General features: G+C 56.1%; 1 protein-coding gene across 1 annotated transcript in view; it reads right to left on the reverse strand.

Moving 5' to 3' along the window:
* Nucleotides 1–25,382, reverse strand: part of LOC142906570 (uncharacterized) — a 130,744-nt gene that overhangs the window by 10,444 nt on the left and 94,918 nt on the right. Inside the window, exons 3-7 of the mRNA XM_076054703.1 lie at nt 21,566–21,936; nt 16,895–17,121; nt 13,642–13,767; nt 8,923–9,364; nt 143–425 (exon numbers count right to left, since the gene is read on the reverse strand). Of these exons, the coding sequence (XP_075910818.1) occupies nt 143–425; nt 8,923–9,364; nt 13,642–13,767; nt 16,895–17,121; nt 21,566–21,929 (1,442 nt within the window). The 5' untranslated portion in view covers nt 21,930–21,936. The remainder of the gene's footprint in view (nt 1–142; nt 426–8,922; nt 9,365–13,641; nt 13,768–16,894; nt 17,122–21,565; nt 21,937–25,382) is intronic.

The raw sequence follows: 25,382 nt of genomic DNA on the forward strand, positions 1-25,382 counted from the left end.
CACACACAGACACACACACACACACAGACACACAGAGACACACAGACACACAGAGACACACAGACACACACACAGACACACACAGACACACACAGACACACACAGACACACACACAGACACACACAGACACACGTCCCCTACCTGCACAGCTCCACGTGTGCCAGGAACACAGCGAGCGCCAGGCAGGGCTCCTGCTGCTGCTGCTGCCCCTGCTGCCCCTGCTGCTGCTGCCCCTGCTGCTGCTGCCCCTGTTGCTGCTGCCCCTGCTGCTGTTGGAGCAGCAGCAGCTCGGTGGCCCTGACGACGTCCCTCAGCTGGCGCTCGGCGCTGGCAGCGCGCGCCCTGGCGGCCAGGGTGGCCACGCGGCGCTGCAGGAAGGCGCGCTGCTGCCCCACGATGAGCTGGCGCACCGAGCTCAGGGCGACTACGGTGGTGGGGGGGGGGTGGTGAGGGTGGTGGTGGTGAGAGTGGTGGTGGTGAGGGGTGGTGGTGAGAGTGGTGGTGGTGGTGAGGGTGGTGGTGGTGAGGGTGGTGGTGGTGAGAGTGGTGGTGGTGAGGGTGGTGGTGAGGGTGGTGGTGGTGAGAGTGGTGGTGGTGGTGAGGGTGGTGGTTGTGAGGGTGGTGGTGGTGAGGGTGGTGGTGGTGAGAGTGGTGGTGGTGAGAGTGGTGGTGAGGGTGGTGGTGAGGGTGGTGGTGGTGGTGGTGAGGGTGGTGGTGAGAGTGGTGGTGGGGGGTGGGGGGTGGGGGGGGGGGTGGTGGTGGTGGTGAGGGTGGTGGTGGTGAGGGTGGTGGTGGTGAGAGTGGTGGTGGTGAGGTGGTGGTGGTGGTGAGAGTGGTGGTGGTGGTGAGAGTGGTGGTGGTGAGGGTGGTGGTGGTGAGAGTGGTGGTGGTGAGGGTGGTGAGGGTGGTGGTGGTGAGGGTGGTGGTGGTGGTGGTGAGAGTGGTGGTGGTGAGAGTGGTGGTGGTGAGATTGGTGGTGGTGAGGGTGGTGAGGGTGGTGGTGGTGTGTACACGCGGGGGTGTGTGAAGTGTGCATGGGTGTGTGTGTAGGGGTGTGTGTGTAGGGGTGTGTGTGTGTAGGGGTGTGTGTGTATAGGGGTGTGTGTGTGTAGGTGTGTGTGTGTAGGGGTGTGTGTGTACGGGTGTGTGCGTGTGTGTGCGTGTGTGTACACAGGTGTGCATGTGTGTGTGGGGAGAGCGGAGGGGGGGGGATGCACAGTAATGGTGAAGATTTCCACATTAAATTCACAGCTTCCAAGGTGCTTACACTGCCCTTCACGCATCTGTGTCTCTGTGTGGGTGCCTTGGTGGCTATGAGACGTTGACTACCTCGCCAGGTATACATACGGGAGGTCGCGGGTTCGATCCCGACCCTGACGAAAGCCGCTGTGTATTTGGAGTCTGCGTGTCTCTCTCTCTCTCCTCCAAGTGGAGAATCAACGTCACGCTTTTAGAGAATTTTGGCTGCTGCTATGTCCAAACGATGGCGAAACCGTAGCCCAACCGCACCTCCGATTAGTACGGTTGGCTATGTACGGTGCGAAAGAAGTTCAACATTCATACATACATAGAGACCCCGGCTCAACACTGCACCATAGACTCAACACTGCACCATAGACTCAATACTGCACAATGGACTCAACACTGCACCATAGACTCAACACTGCACCATAGACTCAACACTGCACCATAGACTCAACACTGCACCATAGACTCAACACTATACCATAGACTCAAACACTGCACCATAGACTCAACACTGCACCATGGACACAACACTGCACCACAGACTCAACAATGCACCATAGACTCAACACTGCACCATGGACACAACACTGCACCATAGACTCAACACTTCACCAGACTCAACACTGCACCAAAGACTCAACACTGCACCATAGACTCAACACTGCACCATGAGTGAGTGGTTAAGTGAGTGAGTGGTTGAGTGCACACACAAACGTGCACATATATACACAAAGATCCCCCGTATAGCCATAACAGACTGTTAGCGAGCACCTATGAAGGCTACTGGCACTGTGGCACACGAGGGGGTGGGTGGCCAGCACCACGCCCGGCCGCCTTTGTCTCCCTAGTGGCGATGTTTACTACACACCGCACCAGGTACTCATTTGAGGCTGAGTCGACCTAGGGGAGGCCCAGGACCGGTTCAGAAAATCGTCACGGGTGTTGTTGGCCATGAGCGGGAATCGAACCCGGGTGACCAGGTTCATAGCGCAGCGTAGCCCTAACCGCTGCACCACCACTCCCCACCTCACACAGACACGCTCACAGGCACTCAGGCACTCACACACGCTCACACACACACACTGACTCACTCACACGGGGGATCTTTGTCTGTGTCTACCTTCACAGGCGCTGCTGCTACTCAATACTAACAGCACCTGCCCCTACAGTCTGTTAGAGGCTACACGGGGGATCTTTGTCTGTGTCTACCTTCACAGGTGCTGCTGCTACTCGCTACTAACAGCACTTGCCCCTACAGTGTGTTAGAGGCTACACGGGGGATCTTTGTCTGTGTCTACCTTCATCGGCGCTGCTGCTACTCGCTACTAACAGCACTTGCCCCTACAGTGTGTTCGAGGCTACAGGGGAAATCTTTGTCTTTGTGGTGAGGGTGGGAGTGTTCCATCTTTTATCCGTAATTGCATTCTACCTGCAAATGGCAAGGCTCGTGGTACTTTGACTGTTCAGCAATTTCGTTTTTTGTATTCTCATTTGAGCACTCCCCCCCCCAACAATTTGTTTCGTCCCAATTGAGCTATTAGAGGATACGGGGGTCTGTGGGATTGCGAGAGGAGGGAGGGAGGGAGGGGGGGAGATCATACAAACTCCACTCACTGTGTAGAACAGGGGGAGATCATACAAACGCCACTCACTCTGTAGAACAGGGGGAGATCATACAAACTCCACTCACTCTGTAGAACAGGGGGAGATCATACAAACTCTACTCACTCTGTAGAACAGGGGGAGATCATAAAAACTCCACTCACTCACTCTGTAGAACAGGCGGAGATCATACAAACTCCACTCACTATGTAGAACAGGGGGGAGATCACACAAACTCCACTCACTCTGTAGAACAGGGGGAGATCATACAAACTCTACTCACTCTGTAGAACAGGGGGAGATCATACAAACTCCACTCACTCACTCTGTAGAACAGGCGGAGATCATACAAACTCAACTCACTCTGTAGAACAGGGGGGAGATCATACAAACTCCACTCACTGTGTAGAACAGGGGGAGATCATACAAACGCCACTCACTCACTCTGTAGAACAGGGGGATCAAACAAACTCTACTCACTCTGTAGAACAGGGGGAGCTCATACAAACTCCACTCACTCACTCTGTAGAACAGGCGGAGATCATACAAACTCCACTCACTCTGTAGAACAGGGGGGAGATCACACAAACTCCACTCACTCTGTAGAACAGTGGGAGATCATACAAACTCTACTCACTCTGTAGAACAGGGGGAGATCATACAAACGCCACTCACTCACTCTGTACAACAGGCGGAGATCATACAAACGCCACTCACTCTGTATAACAGGGGGAGATCATACACACTCCACTCACTCACTCTGCAGAACAGGGGGAGATCATACAAACTCCACTCATGCACTCTGTAGAATAGGCGGAGATCATACAAACTCCACTCAGTCTGTAGAATAGGGGGAGATCACAAAAACTCTACTCACTCTGTAGAACAGGGGGAGATCACACAAACTCCACTCGCTCTGTAGAACAGGGGGAGATCACACAAACTCTAGTCACTCTGTAGAACAGGGGGAGATCATACAAACTCCACTCTGTAGAACAGGGGGAGATCACACAAACTCCACTCGCTCTGTAGAACAGGGGGAGATCATACAAACTCCACTCACTCTGTAGACCAGGGGAAGATCATACAAACTCCACTCACTCTCAATCTGTAGAACAGGTGGAGATCACACAAACTCTACTCACTCTGTAGAACAGGGGGAGATCATACAAACTCCACTCACTCTGCAGAACAGGGGGAGATCATACAAACTCTACTCACTCACTCTGTAGAACAGGGGGAGATCATACAAACTCCACTCACTCTCAATCTGCAGAACAGGGGGAGATCACACAAACTCTACTCACTCTGTAGAACAGGGGGAGATCATACAGACTCTACTCACTCTGTAGAACAGGGGGAGATCACACAAACTCCACTCACTCTCAATCTGTAGAACAGGGGGAGATCATACAAACCCCACTCACTCTGTAGAACAGGGGGAGATCACACAAACTCCACTCTGTAGAACAGGGGGAGATCATACAAACTCTACTCACTCTGTAGTACAGGGGGATATCATACAAACTCCACTCACTCTGTAGTACAGGGGGAGATCATACAAACTCGACTCACTCTGTAGAACAGGAGGAGATCATACAAACTCCACTCACTCACTCTGTAGAACAGGGGGAGATCATACAAACTCCACTCACTCTCTAGAACAGGGGGAGATTATAAAAAAAACAGTGACAGATATCTGAATCGGCCATGGGTCTCCATCTAGGTTGAGTACTTAATGCGGTGTGTAGTAAACATCGCCACTGGGGAGACAAAGGCGGTCGGGCGTGGTGCTGGCCACCCACCCCCTCGTGTGCCGTGCCGGCCTTCATATGTGCCACTCGCTTTCCGCACTTGCCCCTACAGTCTGTTAAGGCCACACGGGGGATCTTTGTTACATTGCCCTGAGACTGAGTGCCCATAAATGGAGAATGGCCATAGACTTAGACTACCCATAGACTAACAGTGACCACAGACTAACAGCCACACACTCGCTCATTCAGCCATCGACCAACCCACGAACCCATCCACTCACTCATTTAGCCACCCACTCAGTCAATCACCGACTCATCCGCCCACCCATTCATTCATTTATCCACGAACACGCTTCCCGACCCGCCCACTCACCCACTCATTCACCCATCCATCCACCAACCCACTCACTCATTCATTCCACCACGCACCCATTAATTCATTCAGTCATCCATACAACCCACTCACTAATTTGGCCACCCACCTACTAACCCACCCACGCACTCATCCACCAACTCACCCACCCACCCAATCACTCATTCAGCCATCCACGCTCCCATTCATGTAGTCACCCACCCAAGCACTAACTCACCCACGCACTCATCCACCAACCAACTCACTCACCCACCCAATCACTCATTCAGCCATCCACACTCCCATTCATGTAGTCACCCACCCACCCACTAACTCACCCACCCACTAACTCACCCACGCACTCATCCACCAACTCACTCACCCACCCACCAAATTACTCATTCAGCCATCCACGCTCCCATTCATGTAGTCACCCACCCACCCGCCACCTGACCCACTCATTGACTCATCCATCAACCCATTCATTAATTTATCCACTCACCCACTTACCCACTCACCCATGCATTCAGCCACCCACTCACCCATTCATTCACCCACCCACTCATTCATTCACCCACCCATTCACCCACCCACTCATTCATTCACCCACCCACTCATTCATTCACCCACCCACTCATTCATTCATTCACCCACCCACTCATTCATTCACCCACGCACTCATTCACCCACGCACTCATTCACCCACCCACTCATTCATTCACCCACTCATTCATTCACCCACCCACGCACTCATTCACCCACCCACTCAGTCATTCACCCATTCACTCATTCATTCACCCACCCACGCACTCATTCACCCACCCACGCACTCATTCACCCACCCACTCATTCATTCATTCACCCACCCACGCACTCATTCACCCACCAAACCCACTTATTCACCTACGCACTCAATTAATTCATCCACTCATCCACGCATTTATTTATTCACTCACCCACCCACACACTCACTCGTTCACCACCCCACCCACGTCGTGACGTTTATCCACCCCCCTCCCACCCACCCACCCGCTCGCTCATCAACATTCGTGGTGCCTGGCCGCGTAATTAAATATTTAGCCGAGTCAGTTGCCTCTGGCTCCGCTCCCCCCACTATTTAACAACTCCACTGAGGGTTAAGATTCTCATTAAGTTACCACCGCAAACGCCGCCACTACAGCCACTACCGCCACCACTACTACTATCGCCACCACTACCGCCACTACTACCGCCGCCACTACTACCGCCGCCACTACTACCGCCACCACTACTACTACCGCCACCACTACTACTATCGCCACCACTACCGCCACCACTACTACTACCGCCACCACCACCACCACTATTGCCACCACTATCGCCACCACTACTACCGCCACCACCGCCACCACCGACACTACCACCAACCCAGACACTACCGCCGCCACCACCACCACCACCATCACCGCCACCACCGCCACCGCCACCACCATCACCGCCACCACCGCCAGCACCACCGCCAGCACCACCGCCAGCACCACCGCCAGCACCACCGCCACCACCGCCACCATCACCGCCGCCACCACCACCGCCACCACCACCACCACCACCGCCACCACCACCACCAAATCTCCGCAGGCCTCGTTAAATATTTCAGTGCAACTGGTTCAGTTTTCGTTTCACTTAAGTGGATGTTGCTCTCTTCTCTCGTTCATTTGTGTTTCTTGTGTCTCGTGAAATTGGATATCCCTCACCCCCTTATCATGCCATGAAGTAGGTCCATCGCCTGAAACGTCACCCATCGTCCACTCTGCCTCTGTCCACGTGCCATGAAGTAGGTCCATTACCTGAAACGTCGTCCTTTGGAAAAATAACTCCCGTGTAGCGTCAGCAGCGGCGTCGCGGTGGCTAGGAGATGTTAGTTACCTCGCCTGGTCTACAGGAGGGCGTGGGTTCGATCCCTGACCCTGAAGCCTGCTGCTGCTGCTGCTGTAGATTTGGAGTCTGCGTCTCTCATCATCATCACGGTGGCTTGGAGATGTTGACTACCTCGCCTGGTCTACAAGAGGCCGTGGGTTCGATCCCTGACCCTGACGCCTGCTGCTGCTGCTGTACATGTGGAGTCTGCGTCTCTCTCATCATCATCACGGTGGCTTGGAGATGTTGACTACCTCGCCTGGTGTACAGGAGGTCGTGGGTTCGATCCCTGACCCTGACGCCTGCTGCTGCTGCTGTAGATTTGGGAGTCTGCGTCTCTCTCATCACCACGGTGGCTAGGAGATGTTGACTACCTCGCCTGGTATACAAGAGGTCGTGGGTTCGATCCCTGATCCTGACGCCTGCTGCTGCTGTAGATTTGGAGTTTGCGTCTCTCTCTCTCTCATCATCACGGTGGCTAGGAGATGTTGACTACCTCGCCTGGTCTACAGGAGGTCGTGGGTTCGATCCCGATCCTGACACCTGCTGCTGCTGTACATGTGGAGTCTGCGTCTCTCTCATCACCACGGTGGCTTGGAGATGTTGACTACCTCGCCTGGTGTACAGGAGGTCGTGGGTTCGATCCCTGACCCTGACGCCTGCTGCTGCTGCTGTAGATTTGGAGTCTGCGTCTCTCTCATCACCACGGTGGCTAGGAGATGTTGACTACCTCGCCTGGTCTACAGGAGGCCGTGGGTTCGATCCCTGACCATGACGCCTGCTGCTGCTGCTGCTGTATATTTGGAGTCTGCGTCTCTCTCCCGGTGGTGGTCGCGTGGATTTTTTTCCGGGTCCTGCCGGTTTTTCCCGTTCCACATTTAGAATCAACGTCACCACGCGTTTAGAGTATCGGCTGCTGCTATGAATTTTCACACGACGACGACGATGACGACGATGACAACGATGATGACGATAATCCCACTTTGTCGCCCTATCAAATTGCGATAGCCAGGGTCGCTTCTGTAGAAAGAGCTCCATCGCAGATCAGTGGGTCTTACCACCACCTGGTAAATGAATATAAGTTTATAGTTCACAGACGGAATGGCGCAAGTGCTGTTAAGGGTACCTGTCAAACCCGTACGGCTTACCCCGTTATTCTTTGTCCAGGGAAACTGAGTTTGTCAGGGCCATGCGGCGTAACGGCCGTTTCACAATACGGGCACAAATAAAATTGCGCCTGTTTGTGTTTCTCCCTTGCGATGGGACTTTGTAGGACGAACGTTGAGGTTTATAAGGGGCACGGGGGTGACCAATACGGTGTGAATTGGTCTGTAGTAAGGTAGGTAGGGCACTGATAAGGGGTTGACAGCGATGGCGTTAGCGGCACACGAGGGGGTAGGTGGCCAGCACCACGCCGGGGCCACCTTTGTCTCTCCTCCAGTGGCGATGTTTACTACGCACCGCACCAGGTACTCAATTGAGGCCGAGTTGACCTCGCGGGGAGGCCTAGAACCGGTCGGCTACGTACGGTGTGAAAAAAGTTGAATGTACACACAGAGACCCAGACTCAGACTCAACACTACCCGTAGACTCAACACTGCACTGTAGACTCAACACTGCACCATAGACTCAACACTGCACCGTAGACTCAACACTGCACCGTAGACTCAACACTGCACCATAGACTCAACACTGCACCGTAGACTCAACACTGCACCATAGACTCAACACTGCACCATAGACTCAACACTGCACCATAGACTCAACACTGGACCATAGACTCAACACTGCACCATAGACTCAACACTGCCCATAGACTCAACACTGCACCATAGACTCAACACTGGACCATAGACTCAGCACTGCACCGTAGACTCAACACTGCACCGTAGACTCAACACTGCACCGTAGACTCAACACTGCACCACAGACTTAATTAACTAGTCCATCATAATACTAGTTCATCACGATAGTAATATTACCATGACTATTATGATGATGATGATGAATAATGATCGCTCCAGAGACCACACATCCGTGACACACCGGTCCTTGCGGAAACCCGTTACCGTCAATATCTTCATCCTCCTCCTTCTCTTCCTCACCATCACCGCCATCACCATCGCCATCCTCCTCCTCCTCCTCCTCCTCGTCCCCGTGGCCCCAGCGTCTCCCGGCGCGTCTCCCGGCGCGTCTCAGCTCCGCCGCCCCGGCGTCGACCGCCGCCTCCAGCGCTCCCACCAGCAGCCGGGGCGGCCTCAGGGTGGAGTAGGCCAGCTCGACCTCGGCCCAGGCTCGCTCGGCTCCCCCACCGCCATCGCCACCGCCACCACCGCCATCATCACCACCGCCACCACCGCCATCATCACCACCACCGCCATCCCCATCACCACCACCGCCACCACCGCCATCACCGCCGCCGCCACCGTCCACGCGGTGGGCACGCAGCTGGGTCCGGACGGCGTCCAGTGCTCGGTGGAAGACGACCGTGGCGTCACGGTCCGGGCGATTCTGTTTGGTTGGTGGGGTGGGTGGTTTGGGCGGGTTGGGTTTTGGGTGGGTGAGGTGGGTGGGTGAGGTGGGTGTGTTGGGGTGGTGGGTGGGTGAGTTGGGTTTTGGGTGGGTTGGGGTGGGGTGGGTGGGTTGGGTGAGGTGGTTGGGGTGGGATGGTGGGTGGGTGAGGTGGGTGGATTGGGCGGGTTGGATTTTGGGTGGGTGAGGTGGGTGGGTTGGGGTGGTGGGTGGGTTGGGGTGAGGTGGGTGAGGTGGGTGGGTTGGGGTGGGTTGGGTTTTGGGTGGGTGAGGTGGGTGGGTTGGGGTGGTGGGTGGGTTGGGAAGGGATGGTGGGTGGGTGAGGTGGGTGGGGTAGAAGGGTGAGGTGGGTGGGGTAGGAGGGTGAGGTGGGTGGGGTAGGAGGGTGAGGTGGGTGGGTTGGAGTGGGATGGTGGGTGGGTGAGGTGGGTGGGTTGGGTTTTGGGTGGGTGGGTTGGGAAGGAATGGTGGGTGGGTGAGGTGGGTGGGGTAGGAGGGTGAGGTGGGTGGGTTGTAGTGGGATGGTGGGTGGGTGAGGTGGGTGGGTTGGGTTTTGGGTGGGTGGGTTGGGAAGGAATGGTGGGTGGGTGAGGTGGGTGGGGTAGGAGGGTGAGGTGGGTGGGTTGGAGTGGGATGGTGGGTGGGTGAGGTAGGTGGTTTTGGGTGGGTGGGAAGAGACAGGCAGAGGTTAAGTTACCGCTTTCAATGTGCCGTGAGTCCAACCGAGTCGCTCCTTACGGAGGCAACACATCTATTTGTGACACCGTAACGCAATGGGGGGGGGGGGGGGGTTAAACTGCCCCATCGCCGGGTACGACCTCGGGTTGGGTGACCACCCAGCTAACTACGCCACGCAGAGGGGTCACCGCTACGGAGGGTCGGACCCTCGCCCGGGTCTCCGACAACGTGTTGATGCCTCGTAGGAAGAAGCGCTTCCAGCTTGAGACGCGGAACTCCCAGCTTGTAGCACGAGGAGACCCCCCCCCCCCCCCCCGGTCCCTCTCAGGGACCCACCTTACATCGCCCCCCCCCCCCCCACGAGCATTTTCGTTCCCTTCTCGAGACACTCCGGATCACGTGTCCACGTGGTGCCCGCCAGGGCCGGCGCTACGCGCGGCCGCCCGCACGGTGCCGCCCACGATGTAGGAACGATCGCGGCAGTGACACCTGTAGATAAAGAATGAAAGCTTTCGTGACTGCATGAAAGCACTCGTTGGTTTTTTTTTTTTTTCCGGGGTAAAGTCACGCGTGTAGAAACACAAGAAAATTATATTGACCTCCTGCACACCAGCCGGGGTTAGTTAACGTCTAAACCAAACCTATTTTTATTTCGCCAGGTCAGGGCCACGTTACGATAGCTCAACAAAGTGGCATATGGTCATCACGTGCAAATTCACAGCAGCGGCTGAATGCGGTACTCATGAACGCGTGATACGTTGATTTTAAATGTGGAGGGGGGGGGAAACCGGGAGGATCCGGAAGGAATATCCACGCGGCCACGGGGTGAGAGAGAGACGCAGACTCCAAATATACAGCAGGCGTCAGGGTCGGGATCGAACCCACGACCTCCTGTATACTGGGCAAGGTAGTTAACATCTCCTAGCCACCGCAGCGCCCCGAGTCGGTCAACTGGAAATGGATTGTTCTCCCTCCAGGGGAGACATGGGTGATGGGGAGAGTGAGTGAGTGGGTGGGTGGGTGAGTGGGTGGGTGAGTGGGTGGGTGAGTGGGTGAGTGAGCGAGTGGGTGAGTGAGCGAGCGGGTGAGTGAGCGAGCGGGTGAGTGAGCGAGCGGGTGAGTAGGCGAGCGGGTGAGTAGGCGAGCGGGTGAGTAGGCGAGCGGGTGAGTGAGCGAGCGGGTGAGTGAGCGAGCAGGTGAGTGAGCGAGCGGGTGAGTGAACAAGTAGGTGAGTGAGTAGGTCAGTGTGTGAGTGAGTGAGTGGGTAAGTGAGCGAGCGAGTGGGCAAGCGGGTGGGTGAGTGAGCGAGCGAGTGGGCGAGCGGGTGAGTGAGCGAGCGGGTGAGTGGGCAAGTAGGTGAGTGAGTAGGTCAGTGCGTGAGTGGGTGAGTGGGTGAGTGAGTGGGCGAGCGAGCAGGCGAGTGAGCGAGTAGGAGAATCGGTGGGTGGGTAGAGTGAGTGGGTGGGTGAGTGGGTAAGTGAGCGAGGAGGCGAGTGGGCAAGTGAGTAAATGGGTGAGCGAGTCGGCGAGTGAGCGAGTCGGTGGGCGAGTGAGTAGACGAGTGGATGAGCGATTTGGTGAGTGGGTGAGCGGATGGGTGCGTGCCTGAGCGAGTGAGCGAGACCTAATGAATGGGCGCATACGGTAATGACAGCACGTGCTGCCATGCTTGAGAGGATACGCAGGAGGCCCGTGGTACCGGGAAACCAAACGTGTTAACACAACATCCTTCCCAGGCTGTCATTTTAATGAGGAGGTCCACAGAGGGGTAAGCGCGTGTGTGCGCGTGTGTTTGCACGCGTGTGTGTGTGTGCGTGTGTCTGCACGCACACACACACGCGTGTCTTAACAGTCTGTTAAGGCTATACGGGGGATCTTTTGTCTGCACGCGTGTGTCAGCGCGTGTGTGTGCGTGTGTCTGCATGTGTCTGCGCGTGCGTGTGTGTGTGCGTGTGTCTGCACGCGTGTGTGTTAGCGTGTGTGTGCGTGTGTGTGCATGTGTCTGCGCGTGTGTGTGAATGTGTCTGCGTGTGTGTGCGTGTGCATGTGTGCGTGTGTGTGCATGTGTGCGTGTGTGTGCATGTGTCTGCACGCGTGTGTGTGTGTGTGCGTGTGTCTGCACGCGTGTGTGTCAGCGTGTGTGTGTGCGTGCATGTGTCTGCGTGTGTGTGTGCATGTGTGTGTGTGTGCATGTGTCTGCGCGTGTGTGCATGTGTGCATGTGTCTGTGTGCATGTGTCTGTGTGCATGTGTCTGTGTGCATGTGTCTGCGTGCGTGTGTTCACCGGTTAAGAAACATTCAGCCTGGCCTGCCTACGATCCATCCTGGGTTGAACCAGCAGGCTGGATTGTGCGAGGAGCTCACAAATCCTGGAAAGATCTGGACAAAGTCCCGTCGGTGAGCTCCTCCGGCAGGCAAGGCTGCGTTGGCTGGGCCATGTAGCCCGCATGCTCAGCCACCGCATGCCGAAACAGCTTTTGTTCGGCCGGATCGAGGGGGCTAAACGGGCGCGGCACGGACTAGAGAAGAGATGGAGTGATGTGGTACAGGAGGACGTGGAGCTGAGTGGACTGGCCGATGACTGGTACCAGCGGTGTCAAGATCGGCCTCTGTGGAGATGGCTCGTGAAGGACGCTACTGGGCAGTTGGAGGCAGTCGCCCTCCAACAACAACGGAGGGGGGAGGAGCGACACTCACAACAACGAGCAGAGCGCCGGGTGGCTAAAGCACAGCAGGTTGGCACAGTAGGGGGCACAGGTGGTGCATCAGCCACTCGTCTCAGTCAGTCGAACCGTGGCACCTGGGTCTGCCCCGTGACCTCCTGCCAGCGGGCGTTCGACACTTCACGTGGCCTCAAGGTGCACATGGCCTGGCACAAGCGTCGTGGTGACGTCACCGCCACTCAGTGGCGAATGGCGGGCGTTGGTATTGGTGATGAGCCTGGACCAACGGCCTTCGTTGGGGGCGTGGTAATGGTGGCGGTGTAGCGGTTAGCACTACGCTACGGACCTAGCGACCCGGATTCGATTGCACCGGTGACGAATTAACCCTAACCGGTCCTGGCCCTCCCCTAGGTCGCCTCAGCCTCAAATGAGTACCTGGCGCCGTGGCGTGTAGCCAACATCGCCACTGGAGAGACAAAGGCGGCCGGGTGTGGTGCTGGCCACCCACTTCCTCGTGTACCACAGCGCCGGCTCTCATAGGCGCCCACTAACAGCACTTGTCCCACGACAGTCTCTGTGGAGGTGGTGGTGAGCGTGGTGGTGGTGGTGGTGGTGAGCGTGGTGGTCGTGGTGGTGGTGAGCGTGGTGGTCGTGGTGGTGGAGGCGGTTAGCGTGGTGGTGGTGAGCGTGATGCTGGCGGTGGTGGAGGTGGTGAGCATGGTGGTAAGGGTGGTGAGCGTGGTGGTGGTCGTGGGGGTGGTGGCGGTGAACGTGGTGGTGGTGAGCATGGCGGTGGTGGTGTTGGTGGTGTTGGTGGTGGCTGCGGCGGTGGTGGTGTTGAGTGTGGTGGTGGCGGTGGCGGTAAGGGTGGTGATCGTGGTGGTGTGGCTGCGGTGGTGATGGCGGAAGCGGTACCGTCCCGTGTGGTCCTCCGCTGGCACCGGCGTTGACCGCGGGCACCGGTGTCCCCAACAGAAGCCGAATTCGGCCGACCAGATCCTGGAGGTGCTGTCGGGAGAGCGACAGACGAGTGGAAAACGCCTGTGCGGAGGAAACAGAGAGAGAGAACCATGGTGTCACCTCTAACAGACTGTTGGGGTACACTCGCTCGCTCACCCACCCGCTCGCCCGCCTGCCCGCCTGCCCGCTCACCCGCTTACTCACACGCTCATCACACACTCGCCCGCTCACTGGGTCGCACACCCACACACACTCACTCGCCCACACACACACACTCACCCGCTCACTCGCTCACACACACGCACTGGCTCACACACCCACACGCGCGCTCACCCACACACACCCACACACTCACTCGCTCACACCCACACACACTCCACTCGCCCACACACTCACTCACTCGCTCACTCGCTCACACACACACTCACCCGCTCACTCGCTCACACACACACCCGCTCACCCGCTCACCCGCTCACCCGCTCACCCGCTCACCCGCTCACACACACACTCACCCGCTCACTCGCTCACACACACACCCACACACACTCACTCGCCCACACACACACACACACACTCACCCGCTCACCCGCTCACACACACGCACTGGCTCACACACCCACACACGCACTCGCCCACACCCACACACACACTCACCCACACCCACACCCACCCACACTCACTCGCTCACTCGCTCACACTCACGCACTGGCTCACACACCCACACACGCACTGGCTCACACACCCACACACTTACTCGCTCACACATCCATACACTCACTCGCTCACACTCACTCACCTCGCACACCCACACCCTACACACTCACTCACCCACACACTCACACACTCATTTATTCATACATCCACACACTCACTCACTTGCACACCCACACACTCATTTAAACACTCGCTCACACAAAAATACAAAGATCCCTCGTGTAGCCTTAAACAGACTGTTGGGGCAAGTGCTGTTTGAGAGCGGCTATGAAGGCTACCAGCACTGTGGCACACGAGGGGGTGGGTGGCCAGCACCACACACACGTACACATGCACATGTACACACACACGCGTACACACGCACACACGTAGAGTGAGGGAAAATGTATGTTATCCCCTGCTGATTTAGTACGTTTGCCCACTGACAAAGAAATTATCAGTCTATCATTTTAATGGTAGGTTTATTTGAACAGTGAGAGACAGAATAACGACAAAAAAATCCAGAAAAACGCATGTCAAAAATGTTATAAATTGATTTGCATTTTAATGAGGGAAATAAGCATTTGACCCCCTCTCAATCAGAAAGATTTCTGGCTCCTAGGTGTCTTTTATACAGGTAACGAGCTGAGATTAGGAGCACACTCTTAAAGGGAGTGCTCCTAATCTCAGCTTGTTACCTGTATAAAAGGCACCTGTCCACAGCAGCAATCAATCAGATTCCAAACTCTCCACCATGGCCAAGACCAAAGAGCTCTCCAAGGATGTCAGGGACAAGAGTGTAGACCTACACAAGGCTGGAATTGGCTACAAGACCATTGCCAAGCAGCTTGGTGAGAAGGTGACAACAGTTGGTGCGATTATTCGCAAATGGAAGAAACACAAAAGAACTGTCAATCTCCCTTGGCCTGGAGCTCCATGCAAGATCTCACCTTGTGGAGTTGCAATGATCATGAGAACAGTGAAGAATCAGCCCAGAACTACATGGGAGGATCTTGTCAATGATCTCAAGGCAGCTGGGACCATAGTCACCAAGAAAACAATTGGTAACACACTGCGCCGTGAAGGACTGAAATCCTGCAGCGCCCACAAGGTCCCCCTGCTCAAGAAAGCACATATACATGCCCGTCTGAAGTTTTCCAATGAACTTCTGAATGATTCAGAGGACAACTGGGTGAAAGTGTTGTGGTCAGATGAGACCAAAATGGAGCTCTTTGGCATCAACTCAACTCGCCGTGTTTGGAGGAGGAGGAATGCTGCCTTTGACCCCAAAACACGATCCCCACCGTCAAACATGGAAGTGGAAACATTATGCTTTGGGGGTGTTTTTCTGCTAAGGGGACAGGACAACTTCACCGCATCAAAGGGACGATGGACGGGGCCATGTACCGTCAAATCTTGGGTGAGAACCTCCTTCCCTCAGCCAGGGCATTGAAAATGGGTCGTGGATGGGTATCCCAGCATGACAATGACCCAAAACACACGGCCAAGGCAACAAAGGAGTGGCTCAAGAAGAAGCACATTAAGGTCTTGGAGTGGCCTAGCCAGTCTCCAGACCTTAATCCCATAGAAAATCTGTGGAGGGAGCTGAAAGTTCGAGTTGCCAAACGTCAGCTTCGAAACCTTAATGACTTGGAGAAGATCTGCAAAGAGGAGTTGGACAAAATCCCTCCTGAGATGTGTGCAAACCTGGTGGCCAACTACAAGAAACGTCTGACCTCTGTGATTGCCAACAAGGGTTTTGCCACCAAGTACTAAGTAATGTTTTGCAGAGAGGTCAAATACTTATTTCCCTCATTAAAATGCAAATCACTTTATAACATTTTTGACATGCGTTTTTCTGGATTTTGTTGTTGTTATTCTGTCTCTCACTGTTCAAATGAACCTACCATTAAAATTATAGACTGATCATTTCTTTGTCAGTGGGCAAACGTACAAAATCAGCAGGGGATCAAATACTTTTTTCCCCCACTGTACGCACGTACACACGCACGCACGTACACACACGCGCACACACACGCACACACACACATACGCACACAGACAAAGATCCCCCGTGTAACCGCTAACAGACTTTTGGGGGCAAGTGCTGTTAGTGGCGAGCAGCAGCAGCAGCGCCTGTGAAGGCCGGCACGGCACACGAGGGGGTGGGTGGCCAGCACCACACACACACACACGCACGTAAAAACAAAGATCCCCTGTATAGCTTGAACAGGCTGTAGGGGCAAGTGCTGTTAGCGAGCAGCACCTGTGAAGGCTACCGGCACTGTGGCACACACGAGGGGGGTGGGTGGCTACCAGCACCACGCCCGGCCGCCTTTGTCTCCCCCCCCGTGGCGATGTTCGCTACTTCACACCGCTACACAGGGCACTCATTTGAGGCTGAGTCGACCCTGGGGGAAGAGCAGGACCCGTATAGTCTTGGAGCAAGTGCTGTTAGTACCAGCAGAATCCTCACGTCTGGTACCTGCACCAGCGTAGTCCCCGCGTCTGGTACCTGCATGAGCAGGCCGAGCCGGCGCTGCTGGGAGTGCCGGAGCGCGCCGGCGCTGGCCGAGCCGTCGCGCTCCTCCGCTTGCCGGTGCAGGGCGCCGGTCTCCTGCCGCCGCCGCAGCAGCGCCGAGCGCCGGGCCTGCGCCTCGGCGCTCAGCAAACGGCGCCGCGAGCGGAGCTCCCACAGCCGCCCGGCGGTGGCGCCGGCGGAGGCCCTGGCGGGGCCAAGCGCTGGCGCAGAGACGGAGGAGAGGGATGGTGGTAGAGAGAGTGAGCGTGAGCGCGTGTGTTGGTACACTGCACGGACACAGGCTCACCCATACACCTACTACACACACACACTCCACACACGCTCACCCATACACCTACTACACACACACTTCACACGCGCTCACCCATACACCTACTACACACACACACACTCCACACATGCTCACCCATACACCTACTGCACACACACACTCCACACACGCTCACCCATACACCTACTACACACACACACTCCACACACGCTCACCCATACACCTACTACCCATACACCTACTACACACACACACACACACCCCACACACGCTCACCCATACACATACTACACACACACGCTCACCCATACACATACTACACACACACACACACTCCACACATGCTCACCCATACACCTACTACACACACACACACACTCCACACACGCTCACCCATACACCTACTACATACACACACTCCACACGCGCTTACCCATACACCTACTACACAACAACCGCCATTCAACAACTGCCATTCGCCACTAAGTGGCGGTGACGTCACCACGACGCTTGTGCCAGGCTATGTGCACCCTGAGGCCACGTGAAGTGTCGGAACGCCCGCTGGCAGGAGGTCACGGGGCAGACCCAGGTGCCACGGGTCGACTGACTGAGATGACTGGCTGATGCACCACCTGTGCCCCCTACTGTGCCAACCCGCTGTGCTTCAGCCACCCGGCGCTCCGCTCGTTGTTGTGAGCGTCGCTCCTCCGCCTTTGTCTCTAGCAGGAGATCACGGGGCAGACCCAGCAGGTGCCACGGGTCGGCTGACTGAGATGAGTGGCCGATGCACGACCTGTGCCCCCTACTGTGCCAACCTGCTGTGCTTTAGCCACCCGGCGCTCCGCTCGTTGTGAGCGTCGCTCCTCCGCCCTCCGTTGTTGTTGCAGGGCGATTACCTCCAACTGCCCAGAAGCGTCCTTCACGAGCCTCCTCCACAGAGGCCGATCTTGACACCGCTGGTACCAGTCATCGGCAAGTCCACTCAGCTCCACGTCCTCCTGTACCACATCACTCCATCTCTTCTCTAGCCCGTGCCGCGCCCGTTTAGCCCCCTCAATCCGGCCGAACAAAAGCTGTTTCGGCATGCGGTGGCTGGGCATGCGGGCTACATGACCCAGCCATCGCAGCCTTGCCCGCCGGAGGAGCTCACCGATGGGACCTTGCCCAGATCTTTCAAGGATTTGTGAGCTCCTCACACAATCCAGTCTGGTTAAACCCAGGATGGAACGTAGGCAGGCCAACCTAAATGTTTCTAACCGGCGAAGATGTTCCATTAGGGGGGTCTACGTTTCGCAAGCGTAGAGAAGGGAGGGAATGACCGTGGCCGAGAAGACCTGAAGCTTAGTGCGGAGCGACAGACCAGGTAGCTTCCACACAGCGTTACGCAACCGATGAAAAGATATTGCCGCTCGACTGATTCGGAGTGAGACCTCTGCTGTTAAACTGGAGCCGGTCATAAGCACACTGCCCAGGTATAGGAAGCTCTCCACTCGCTCCACAACTGCCCCATCACCGATTGGGAGTTGTGGGGGTGGAGTGTCCGATGGTACAAAATACCCAGGCAGGTGCTTAGTTTTGGTGGGGCTGATGGTAAGGCCCCAACTCTTAGTGGCACGCTCCAGTCTCAGCAGCAGCGTCTCCAACTCCTCCTCTGAATGAGCAGCTATTACCAAATCATCAGCATACATAACGTGGTTGAGCAATAGGGAGCCATCCCTTGACCGCACCCGGGCATTGATCAGCATCCCATTATATCTGTACCATATGGAGATTCCCCCGGTACAGCTATTGAAGGCTTCACGAACTACATTAAATAATGTGGGAGCCAGAGGACATCCCTGTCGCACCCCAAGGTGTACAGGGAATGGCTCTGACTCCCGGCCACGTAGTTTTACCCGGGCCCGCTCACCATCATGAAGGTCCTTAATGCTCGTGAGCAGAGGGTCAGGTACTCCAAAAGCACAAAGAACAACCCAGAGCCCAGGCCTACTGATGGTATCATAGGCCTTGACCAGGTCAATAAAGCAGAGATGTAGGTCTTGTTGGAATTCCCTACACCTTTGCTGTAGCAGACGGACAGAAAATATGGCATCTGTGCAGGAACGCCCTTTCCTCAAACCGCATTGGGGCTCCGCAAGCCTCTCCTCAGCGTGCCTGGCAAGGCGATGTTGAATAATCCTTGCCAGGACCTTTCCCGGCACACTGAGGAGTGAGATGCCCCTGTAGTTGTTACAGTCTGTGCGGTCCCCTTTCTTAAAAAGGGGGACCACCAGGGCATCCTTCCAATCCTACGGAACCCGTCCAGTGGTCCAGACTGTTGTTATGATGTCATATAGGGCAGTCTGTGCACAAACGCCACCCTCCCTCAGCATTTCGCTTGGGAGATCATCTCTGCCCGCTGCCTTTCCTGGTCTCAGACTCCGGATCGCCTTCAGTACTTCCTCAACAGATGCCACCTCAGCCAGCCACTCACAGGGGGTGACTTCTTCCAATATTTGAGGCATCGCAGCCTCAGCAGAGTCATCCTCACTTTGTGCCGCGATGTTTTCCTGGCTGAGGGATTTTCCCTCCCCCAGGACCTCACAGAAATGCTCAGCAAATCTGCAAACCTGTTCCTGGGGGTCGGAGATTGGATCACCGTTTTTTCCCCTAATGATGGTAATAGGTGTGGCGCTGCAGATTACTTTTTTTATAGAGTTAAATAGAGATTTGTGATCACGGGCCACTGAGGCAGACTCCATCTCCTCAGCAACCCGCGACCACCACCCATCCTTGCAGCGCCTCACGGCTCTCCGAACCTCCGTGCAAAGGCTGCGGTAAGCCTCCTCATTCTCTGACGTGGGATTCTGTAGCCGATGACAGTGGGCCTGTCACTTTTTCTCAACCATCCTGAACACCTCCTCTGTCAGCCAGGATCTCTGGGGAGGTCTGGACCGCGTACCCAAAGCAGCCATTGCAGCTGCATGAGTCACAGTCCTAAGCCTCGCCCATTTACCCTCGACATCAGGAGGAGTCGGGGACGATGCCAATCACAGCCGCAAGCGATGATGAAATTCTCGCTTGCAACTTTCATCAGATAACTGAGACTAGGCCACTTTAGGTTGGAATGGGGTCCTGGGTGTACACCCACCACCGGAGTGGAAGAATGGCAGGCGCATCTTACAGATGACTAGTCGATGGTCAGAGGGCAGATCAGCTCCACAGTAGGTCCTGGTGTCAAGGACATGGGCTCGCATCCGCTAGTCCGTCACTATGTAGTCCAGCAGATGTTCTTGCTTGGACCCGGCATGCATCCATGATGTTGTGTGGATGCGCCGATGCCGGAACAGCGTGTTGGTAATTACAAGCCCATGGGCTGCACAAAAATCTAGCAGCCTCCTACCGTTGTTATTGAGCTGACCTGGCCCATGCCCTCCAATCACTCCAGACCAGGTGCCAGCATCATGACCAACTCAGGCATTGAAGTCACCCAACATGATGACTCTATCCCGAGGGGCCACTTTAGCCAGCACCTGTGACAGGAGGTCATAGAAGGCATCTGACTCGGCTTTGCCTGCATCCCTCCACGGATGTTCATCTTCGGTGGGGGCATAAGTAACCACGACCACCATTCTTCGCCTCCGGTTGATGGGAAGGCGAGCCCAAAGTAGCCTGGGGCTTACAGCTTCCCACACCTCACCGCCACGCTCCCACGCCCCCTTCATTCTTTTGTTCAAAAGAAGAGCCACACCCTGTTGTTTGGCAGTCTGCTGCCCCGAGTAGAGGACTGTCCACCCCTCATGATGGCAGGAGCCAGAACCGGTCCACCGGACCTCCTGAATGCCACATAGATCCAGGCGGTACCGGTCCAGCTCCCGACAGAGAAGTGGTAGCCTCTCCTCCGCAGTGAGCGTTCGAACATTCCACGTGGCCACCCGTAGTGGTTTTTCGTTGTTTCTGGAGGAGCCCCGAGGGTAGGTATTCAATCTCCTGGCTCCGCCAATTGGGGTTTGGCCAGGAGACGTCATAGACGCCTGGCCCCCTGGGGCCTCCGGCACAAGCTTAATAGTTATATACTTAATTCGCGGTTTAGCAGTAATTAATTGAAGGTGGAGGGGTTACCAGCCCCTCGCACCCGTCCGGAGCCCCCGTTTAGCCCCTGTGGTGGACACAGATGCCATGAGGGGAGGAGCCAATCGAAATTGGACCTCCCCCCACAGCACTGTCCACGACAGAGTTGCCCGTCCGGCACCGCGACGAGGTAGGGGGTTGTTTTGCCATACACCGCCCCACACACCCACACTCACCCACCACCCCACACACACACACACACCCACCCACCACCCTACCCACACACACCCACACCCACCACCGCCCCACACACCCACACCCACCGGCCTCCCCGCCGCGTAGCCGCGCCTGCAGCTCCACGTTCCCTCTCGCCGCCCGTGCCGCCCCTGCCAGGCCCGCGTGCCTCACCAGGAAGCGGAGCGCCGCGGCCGGGGCCCCCCCGTGGACCCCCTCCAGGGGCGCCAGCGCCGGCAGCGCGGGGCGGCCGGTCCCGGGCCCGAGGCCCCCGGGGGAGGGCCCCAGGCCCAGCTCGGCGGCGGCCCAGCGGACCGCCCGGCGGGCCGGGTCGGCGTCGTCGTCCTCGGAGGAGGAGGAGGCCGTCGGTTCGGGGTGGCGGAGGGGCGGCCTGCGACGAGGGGGCCCCGTTGTCGGGGTCCCCGGGGGGGGGCGGTTGGCCGCCCGCTTCATCGGCACCCTTTTGGGGGGGGGGGTGGGGGTGAAGAGGAGGGGGGGGGGGCCAGACGGGAGATGCGTTCGCGTTCATGTCGGTGGCGTGGGTTCGATGGCGTTCAGTCGAGCGTCGTGGTGGCGGTCCTGGCGGTGGTGACGGTCGTGGTGGTGGTGGTGGCGGTGGTAGTGGCGGTGACAGTGGTAGTGGTGGTGGCAGTGGCGGATGGCACGGATGGCTACATCCAGCACGAAAGAAGTTCAACATCCATACATCACTGCACCATAGACTCAGCACCGCACCATAGACTCAACACCGCACCATAGACTCAACACTGCACCATAGACTCAACACCGCACCATAGACTCAACACCGCACCATAGACTCAACACCGCACCATAGACTCAACACTGCACCATAGACTCAACACCGCACCATAGACTCAACACCGCACCATAGACTCAACACCGCACCATAGACTCAACACTGCACCATAGACTCAACACCGCACCATAGACTCAACACCGCACCATAGACTCAACACCGCACCATAGACTCAACACTGCACCATAGACTCAACACCGCACCATAGACTCAACACCGCACCATAGACTCAACACCGTACCATAGACTCAGCACTGCACCATAGACTCAACACTGCACCATAAACTCAACACTGCACCATAGACTCAACACTGCACCATAAACTCAACACTGCACCATAGACTCAGCACTGCACCATAGACTCAGCACTGCACCATAGACTCAACACTGCACCATAGACTCAACACTGCCCAATGACTCAACACTGCACCATAGACTCAACACTGCCCCATAGACTCAACACTGCACCATAGACTCGACACTGCACCATAGACTCGACACTGCACCATAGACTCAACACTGCACCATAGACTCTACACTGCCCCATAGACTCAACACTGCACCATAGACTCGACACTGCACCATAGACTCGACACTGCACCATAGACTCAACACTGCACCATAGACTCAACACTGCCCATAGACTCAACACTGCACCATACATACATTCATCATGTAGACTCAATACTCCGCACCTCCGATTAGCACGGTTTGCTACGTACCGTGCGAAAGAAGTTCAACATACATACGTAACATTACGGACCCCCTGGAAAAAAGAGAGATAGATAGAGATGGAGAGAGGGATGGACAGAGATGGAGGGATGGAAAAAGTGATGGAGGATGGAGAGACTTTGACTTTTAAAAAACTTTAATTGCCGCCAGCAGCAATAGCACTGGAGGCGAGAGAGATGGAGAGAGATGGAGAGAGATGGAGAGAGATGGAGAGAGATGGAGAGAGATGGAGAGAGAGAGAGATGGAGAGAGAGAGATGGAGAGAGAGAGATGGAGAGAGAGAGATGGAGAGAGATGGAGAGAGATGGAGAGAGAGGGAGAGAGATGGAGAAGGATGGAGTGAGGGCTGTGTGCAGATGCAGCACTTGTCGTAGTTTAAACAAAAGCGATCGAGAGAGAGCGCGACATGGAGTAGGAAGAGAGGGGGTAGAGAGAGGGGGGGGCAGAGAGGGGGGTAGAGAGAGGGAGGGAAGGGGTAAGGAGAGCAGAGCCTGAAATCTTTTGTTAAATCTTTCATTTAAAAGGGGGGGGGGGGGGGTTACATAAAGCAAAGCATTGAAAAAAGACCGAAAAAAGACCGAACGAAGCAAAAAAAGAGAGAGATGGAGAGAGAGAGATGGAGAGTGTGTATACACACACACGTGTACACACGCACACACGTGTACACACGCACACACACGCACACACGTGTACACACGCACACACGTGTACACACGCACACACACACACGTGTACACACACGTGTACACACACACACGTGTACCCACGTGTACAGACACACACCCATGTGTACACACACACACGTACATCCACGTGAACACACACACGTACATCCACGTGTACACACACACACACGTACATCCACGTGTACACACACACACACGTACATCCACGTGTACACACACACGCACGTCCACGTGTACACACACAAATACGTACGTCCACGTGTACACACACACACGTACATCCACGTGTACACACACACACGTGTACACACACAAAACAAAGATCCCCCATATAGCCTTAACAGACTGTAGGGGCAAGTGTTGTTAGCGAGCACCTATGAAGGCCGGAACGGTACACGAGGGGGTGGGTGGCCAGCACCACGCCCGACCGCCTTTGTCTCCCTAGTGGCAATGTTTACACACCGCACCAGGTACTCGTTTTGAGGCTGAGTCGACCTAGGGGAGGCCCGGGACCGGTTCAGATAATCGTCACTGGTGTTGGCCGTGAGCGGGAATCGAACTCGGGTCGCCAGGTTCATAGCGCAGCGCGCTAACCGCTACACTATCGCTCCCCACACACACCCACGTGTACACACACACACGTACATCCACGTGTACACACACACACATCCACGTGTACACACACACACGTACATCCACGTGTACGCACACACACACGTGTACATACACACGTGTACACACACACGTGTACCCACGTGTACACACACGTGTACACACGTGTACACACACACACGTGTCCCCACGTGTACACACACACACGTGTACCCACGTGTACACACACACACACACGTGTACCCACGTGTACACACACACGTGCATCCACGTGTACACACACACGTGCATCCACGTGTGCACACACACACGTACAACTACGTGTACACACACCCGCGCACAGGGCAAACGCTCACAGCGAGGGGTAAACGTTTGTAGCAAACAAAAGATGAAAAACATTCCCCTACTGCTGCTCTGGCTTGGTGCGCACACACAAAGACAAAGATCCCCCACCGTGTAGCCTCTAACAGACTGCAGGGGCAAGTGCTGTTAGCGAGCAGCACCTGTGAAGGTAGACACAGACAAAGATCCCCCGTGTAGCCTCTAACAGGCTGCAGGGGCAAGTGCTGTTAGTAGCGAGTAGCACCTGCGAAGGCTACCGGCACTGTGGCACACGAGGGGGGTGAGTGGCTACCAGCACCACGCTTGACCGCCTTTGTCTCCCCAGTGGCGACGTTCACTACTACACACCGCGCACCAGGTACTAATTTGAGGCTGAGTCGACCTAGGGGAGGCCCAGGACCGGTTTAGACAATTCGTCACCGGTGTTGGCCGTGAGCGGGGAATTGAACCTCGGGGTGGCCGGGTTCGTAGCGCAGCGTAGCGCTAACCACTACACCCACCACTCCCCACTGCACACGCACGCACACACACACGGACCGTCATCGTCATCATCCCCGGCGCAGTGACGCCGCGTTTGGCCCGAGGGTTCGCAGCGTCTGCGGTGTCTCTCTGTAGCACCCTGCCAGGTGATCATCAGCAGCAGCACCACCAGCAGCACCCAACCCCCACCACCCACCACCACCACCCACCCACCCACCACCACCCACCCACCACCAC

Source organism: Petromyzon marinus, chromosome 67 (genome assembly GCF_048934315.1).
Source record: "Petromyzon marinus isolate PM22_M1 ecotype Great Lakes invasive population chromosome 67, UKy_Petmar_22M1.pri1.0, whole genome shotgun sequence".
Lineage (NCBI taxonomy): Eukaryota > Metazoa > Chordata > Hyperoartia > Petromyzontiformes > Petromyzontidae > Petromyzon > Petromyzon marinus.